Source organism: Sinocyclocheilus anshuiensis, unplaced genomic scaffold (assembly GCF_001515605.1).
Source record: "Sinocyclocheilus anshuiensis isolate Anshui unplaced genomic scaffold, SAMN03320099.WGS_v1.1 scaffold283, whole genome shotgun sequence".
NCBI classification, from domain to species: Eukaryota; Metazoa; Chordata; class Actinopteri; order Cypriniformes; family Cyprinidae; genus Sinocyclocheilus; species Sinocyclocheilus anshuiensis.
In genome coordinates this window covers 393,966-401,132 of record NW_015549605.1, presented here as the reverse complement: position 1 = coordinate 401,132, position 7,167 = coordinate 393,966, and the positions used below count along the sequence as shown (strand labels likewise).

Sequence of the window (7,167 nt, the reverse complement as noted above, 5' to 3'; positions counted from 1 at the left end):
TATTATAAAAGAAAAAATATATAATAAAACTATCATATAATATATTTTTATTTTTATATATTTTTATTATATTTTTAATATAATAAAATGATTATTTAAAAAATTATAATTGCAGCCGAGCTTAACTTAGACTGAATATTTCTAAATATCTAATTAAGGATCACACATATCTGTATAAATCTGAAATGTTCTACGCTAGTTGATTTCCTGTTATGTTATGATATCCTATTTTACAGTCATGGAAGAAGGGCTGATTCAGCATGTTACTGCAGTGCAACTTTGGAAACCTATTCATTGTGTACAATCAGATTTTAACACAATTTTCTCTCTGTTGATTCCCATTCCTGTCATGATGTGAGCCACAGAGGACTCAGTAACGACTTGAATTATAATACACACCTTGGTGATAAATTGCTTTTTGTCAACACTAATTATATATCACTTGCCTCCAGGATAATACTGATACTTTTGGGATTTTTCTTCCAGTTTTGCGGCGTTTTCCTTTAATTCTTGAAAGGATTTGGGGGGAAAAACTACACAATTACAAAACATACACAAATGAATGGTTCTCAACCCAGGCCCTGTCTCAACTGGCGACTTAATGTATTTATCTGATTTCTTCCCCAGAACTGCACACCTCATTCATGCTTGTAATTACTTCATAAGCTCGAGGCAATTTGATCCAGACTGGTTGAAAAGTGGGAAAACAGTAAATTAGACCTTTACATGGACCGTTGCCCCGAATGAAAGGATTTTACGGCTCACACCTGTCCGTCCACTATCACTCACCTGGTGTCAGCGGTTAAGGTGAACACATTGTTCAGGTGATCCCTGAGGCAGGCAGACACTCCCAGCACACACAGGGCCATAAGCTTGGGGGAAAAAGAGAAGAAAACTTGAAGGTACTTGAGCCACGATTAAACATGGATATCCTTATTTTTGACAAAGATAATACAAGCAAGAAAACATTTTCCAAAAACATTCTCCCCCAAAAAGTTTTGATTATTGTTTTAAAGGGGTCATATGATGCTTTTTTAAAGATCATTATTTTGTGTATTTGGTGTAACAGAATATGTTGACATTCTTTAATGTTCAAAAAACACATTATTTTTCATATACTGTACATTATTGTAGGTCCTCTATGCCCCGCCTCTCTCAAACGCTTCGTTTTCTACAAAGTCCCTCCTTCCGACAAGCGCAGTCTGCTCTGATTGGCCAGCTGACCCAGTGCATTGTGATTGGCCGAACACAGCAAGCACTCGTCGGAAATGTAACACCCCTTACCATAATCGCGAGCTTCATCTTTCAAAATAAATGCAAAGACAGAGCCCGAAAGGGGAACAGAGTCGCGTGGCAGACACAGTGATGAAGCTGGTATGTGTGCAGTACACAAGCCACGGTTAAGACAGCTGACTCCACTGTGATCTCTCTCTCTCACACACACGATGCGCAAAACTCCGCATTTGAACAGTCAATAGCAAATACTTAAACTAATAACAAAACAGTAGCTGATTCAGAAGCGCCAGATTGTCATAGCAAAGTCAGAATTACCTCCTCTCCTAGGTTCACGAAACGGTCGTCCATAAAATGCATTGCTGTTCTGTTGTAAGTGATCTTAAAGATTCCTAAATGCATCTACTTCCGGAAGGCCAAATAAAGTGCTTTTGCTTTCGCCTAAAAACACAGTGTCTCCCTGACATGGCTGCATCAACACTAACTTGAAATCGCATCATATGACCCCTTTAATATTTGTTTCAAGATTTAATCTATTATATATTTTATTGTTAACACTTTACAATAAGGTCTATTAGATCATGTTAATGCATTAACAGTTAGCAATACCTTTGTTACAATATTGTTATTTATACTTTAACTTTTACTTAATACTTTTTTTTTGTAATTTATATATATATATATTACAACTTTTGATTTTATAATGTATTAGTAAATGCTGAAATTAAAATATGAGATCAATAAAGTATTTTTAATTGTTAACTGGTTTTAATTGTTTCTGGCTGCCAAATATTAGACTTCATACAGCCACTAAAAATCCCATTTGGACCACCTGGTAAAAATTGGCATCCTTTGCTTACAGATGTCATTTGGTTTGACTGCGTAATGCTTTAAAATTCATGCATTTTAGTTGTGGCTTAGTCTTTGGAGACTTTAGACAAAAAAGGTACATAACTGGAGTCATATGTAGCCTACCTTTTCGAATTTGTAGGTGTAAATAAGTTACAAAGATGTACCTTTTAGCTTTTGTATATTAGGATATTGCCCCAGTGACAGCTTTGTACAGCTTTTTTTTTTCCTGAGTGTATTAAAAAACAAGCAAGCATTGCATTGATCTGTATTTGTGTACTTGGTTGGCTTTGAAACCTATTTAGGTACTGTGCTATGTTTGACATGCTGCAATATTACTGGCATGAGTTTAGTTTGCCCTACGCAGGCATTCTTGGTCTAAAAACACACCCTGGTGCTCATCACATTTAATTCCCTAAAAATAGCGCCCGGCAGAATGTGAGCTGTGCGCCATTCGAGCATAGCTGGGATACAGGCTGTCCTCTACATAAAGATAACATATGATGGGGAGGGAGGGAACACAGATTGCGCGTGTGTCGGAGAGTGAGTGTCTGTTGCGCGTCTTGGAGAGCGCAGAGCGCACAGCAGCACCGAGCCATGTAACGTGAGCGCTCGCCCAGCCACCTGCTCCGACTTGGACTCGTCTTACCCAGAAGAGAAAGTTGAGCGCGTAGAGCAGACAGCGCAGACACTTCACCGAATCCTCCCGGGCCATTCTGAGCGCACCAACTGCTCGCCAAAAGACCTCATTTTAACTTCTGCCACCACGGCACCATAACCGCTGAGGAGAAAAGTCAGTTCGAAAATTGCGTAAAGCATTTTTAAAAGTTTAACAATCGTACAGCTTGCTTGAGATGTCATGTGGAACACATCACTGCTGCAGAAACCAGTCTAAATGGGTTGCTGGTCTTAATTGGTCTTCCACCTCAGACTGAACTAAAGTGGTTTTGCACACTCAGCTTTAAACTATAGCTAAAAATCAGCTTAAACCATTTAAGACCAGCTGGCTAGGCTGGTAGACCACCTTTGACCACAGAAGAACATCTGAAGACCAGCTTTGCCAGGCTGGAGACCAGCTAAGTGCATGTTAAGACCATCTGAAGACCAGTTTGGCCATTAGGCTGGTTTAGGATGTTTTTACAGAGATTTTTGAAATCATACCATGTCATAAGTCCTTGTGCGCGTTCAGCTCGCATCCAGAATGTATTGAAATGGTGTTATAAATATCCGTGGGATGTTTAGGAAGCAGCATGTGGTTTTAAAAAGAGCAAGTTGCAACTTTCTCCTCTCCGACGGCTATTAAATTCACTTTGACACTTTTCACACCAAAAAAAATCCATGGCGTATCCAAAAAAGACAAAGAAAAACGCTCAAGGGAAGGCACTACACAGACGAACACTTTATATTTTGTCCAGCATGAAGTTGCAGGAAACTCCTCAAACTTAGTTGCGCCTGCAATGAAAAATCATACTTGTATTCCTAACGGAGCTGCGCGCAACAGCCGGGCGTTTTCGCTGCGATCCATTCAATGCCACTGTCATTCCAGGCGTTATATACTCCAGTCAGGGCCAGCTGTGTGCACCTCGCCTTTCCACAAGTGTTGTGTTTAATTTGTGCTTGTAAGAGACTTTTCACTCCAAACGCGCGAGTGTCATCCGGAGCAGCGGTGCCTCCGGGTCCTAAAGGCAAACTCAGAGACATCATATCCATCCCGATTATGGCAAGCCTTTTTAACATTTATTCATATATAGACCAACTTGTATCTATATGGAAGCTAATTTACGCAGCTGAATAAAGAAAGAAAGAAATAAGTTAATTCCAACTTTTTATCTCACAATTCGGACTTTTTCGAAATGTTACAATTGTTTATATCTCACAAGTCAAACTTTAATCTTACAGTTCTGAAATATAAACTCAGAAATGCAAAAAAAACAAAAAAAAGAATTGTGATATAAAAAGTTACAATTATCTTTATTTTTGTGTATTTTCGCCATTGAATTCTAAATGAATCTATGGTTCAGATGTCAACTATTCACTTCAGAATAGTGAATATTTTAATTGTTGCTAGTAGTTTTACTGGTAACTATACAACAGGTATGCTTAATTTCATTAACATAAAAATGCTAAATACTAGTATTTCTTTTCTAGCTGCTATAACTCCCACATATCCCAGCTACTAATATTACATGCTAGCGTGCTTTAATCTAGTATTCTAGTTTTATTTATATTTTTAAAAAACACTTAGAAGTAAAATGCTCAAGAATAAACTTGTTCATTGCACAATTATGTCATTTCTACTAAATAAATATTTAGTTTTTTGATAACAGAGTAGTAATTCTATGAAGAGGAAACATTGTGAATAAAGTATAGTTTTCAGGGGCCTCATTTATAACACATACATAAAATTAGATTTGATCCTAAAATCCATGAATTTCATCCTACGTCAAAAGTGAGGGGAAAAAATTGGAATTCATAAAAGCAAAAACTGATGTAAAAATGTTTATGTATATGCCAACTGTAGAGCATGCATACAAACTTTTGTGCTCATATATATATATATATATATATATATATATATAAACAATCCAACATTGTTTATTAAGGTATGAAAGATGTAAAGATCACAAAATAATCATAATATGCATTATTATGCACCCATTGTATTTCTCCAATTAGGGACAAATTGGGCCTGCTCCTTTTTCGGTGCCTTATATTAATTATAATATGCCATTCTACCCACTTAATCTGTTTCTATGCTCACAAATGCATGCATCAGCAGTGCTTGGCATGTATCCAGATCCCCGCCCCCAAGATATCATATGCCGGGGTGAAGAGGCCAGATCTGATGGGCGTATTATTGTCTTGAGAAAGACTGTCACAATCTGCTATTATCTGGGAATGTGTTGATGAATATTACTATGCTGCAGCTATACTGGTACTAATTTATATCAGAGTGTCCATGTAAATATTAATTTACAAAAGGATTAATAACTATAAGTTTATTAATATGTTGTTTTAATGAATCCATAACATTGGGCAAGGAAAAGACTTGCCCTTTACATTGACTACTATTACAGCACTTCTTCATTTAGTTCTCTCACAAAGTGGCCTATATTCTAACACTCTGGGTGTAAATATTTCATATTTGTAATAGTTGGGTTATTAAATATATTAATTGCTAAACATTTTTCAAGACTTGAAAATTACTCATTAAATAAAAAAATCAAAGTAAAACTATACGTTCGTTCACAAGCACACAGCATGCAAAACCAATATAGTCTGCATTGTTTTATTTGGAGCATCCTAACTGCTGACTGATTGATATTATTTGATATTCTAGTGTGCAAATATAGCACCAGGAAACTCAGATGAGAAGCAATATAAAAAGACAACTAGAAATAGCTTTCAAACTGCCACAAATGCAGATGGAACAGTCATCAGAGGAGCCACATTTTCTGTTTATGAGCTCGAGCATATTTTTATTTGATCTAAATTGAGAGCTGAGGTCCAATGTCACTTTGCGGAACACTTCTTGTCTACAACTGTGTGGTAATTTTGTCTTTGAAATTAAAGGTTTTAATGGGATGTTTTATAAAAGCCTCCACCACAATGAGTGTCTATAATGAGTGTGGGGTCAAGCTGAGGTTTTTTCCTCTCAAGAAACAGCTGGGTAGTTACATTGTCTTCCACGGGCAAATTTCTAGTGGTATGTGTTACAAAAGACACACAGACAGCACCAAATTGTAACTGTCTAGAGCAAATGTGTGAACTGTCATCAGGTATTGCAGTCAGTGATGCCCTCCAAAGGCCAAAACTGAAACCTGTCAAATGAGATACTAAACAGAAGTTGCAAGGGTTGTGTGTGTCTGATAACCATGATGAGGCGAAATTTAAAGAACATCATATTTTTCAAGTTTAAGTTATACAATAATATTATTTAGTAACTGAAGAAAACGGGTGAATAAAGATTATATTCAAAAATATTATTTTCTTCAGAAAATCTTTCTGAGGTTTCATTATCATTATACACACCGACACAAGCACATATAAATAAATAAATACATGTATATATTAGTGTACATATTAATAATTTGAACTACTAATTTAGCCATATTTACAGTATAATTATTACAAGGACAGTCGTTCTTGACAGAATGATGTCAGGTAATATTTGCCCAGGTAATCTTTCACACCAAAAACCAAACACACACACACACACACACACACACACACACATGACAAACTTAAACCTGCAAAAGATTTCCACAAATGACAAACAAAATTGAAGAAGATCAGAAAAATAAATAGATACATACATACATACATACATACATAAACAGGAGTGGTTGACATAAACATAACCTGCAAAAAAGATTACCACAAACCAGAAACAAAATTAAAGAAGACCAAAAAAAAACAAACAAACACTGGAGTGGATACAGAGGTAAGTGTCTCTTTTGGCCCCCTGACAAATTTTCAGTTGTCAGTCCAGAACAGCTTTGAGTGTGTCCTAAATAGAGGTCTGTCTCTGTCAGTCTGTACACCCAAGGGACCATGAGCATCAAATAGAGAGGGAGAGTTTGACAGTGTGGGGGACAGTTTGACTTCATTCTGTTCATTGATTCAAACAGAAGTGACATTGTCAGGCAACGTGTGTCTGTTTTTAAGTGTTTGTTTACATACGTCATACAGGCAGTATGTGACTTTGTATGAGAGAGACAAAGAAAAAAATTGAGTGAATTTAAAACGGAGTATAGAAAGTGTAATCTTTTGGACACACACAGACACACACATGTTGTGTTTCCATGTTTTATGGGGACATTCCATAGGCGTAATGGTTTTTATACTGCAGAAACTGTATTTTCTATCACCCTATACCAACCCTACACCTAAACCTACCCCTCACAGGAAACTTTCTGCATTTTTAGATTTTTAAAAAACTTCATCCTGTATTTATAAGCTTGTTTCCTCATGGGGACCTAAAAAATGTCTCCACAAGGTCAAAATTGACTGGTATTACTATCCTTGTGGGGACATTTGGTCCCCATAACGTGATAAATACCAGGTACACACACACACACACAC

The 7,167-nt window shown here is 36.6% G+C and overlaps 1 protein-coding gene across 1 annotated transcript in view; it reads right to left on the bottom strand.

The window, feature by feature from the left end:
- Positions 1–3,679, bottom strand: part of LOC107658802 (tetraspanin-12-like) — a 22,441-nt gene extending 18,762 nt beyond the window's left edge. The window contains exons 1-3 of the mRNA XM_016447453.1: positions 3,244–3,679; positions 2,732–2,863; positions 790–872 (exon numbers count right to left, since the gene is read on the bottom strand). Of these exons, the coding sequence (XP_016302939.1) occupies positions 790–872; positions 2,732–2,797 (149 nt within the window). The 5' untranslated portion in view covers positions 2,798–2,863; positions 3,244–3,679. The remainder of the gene's footprint in view (positions 1–789; positions 873–2,731; positions 2,864–3,243) is intronic.
- Between the last annotated feature and the right edge of the window lie 3,488 nt (positions 3,680–7,167).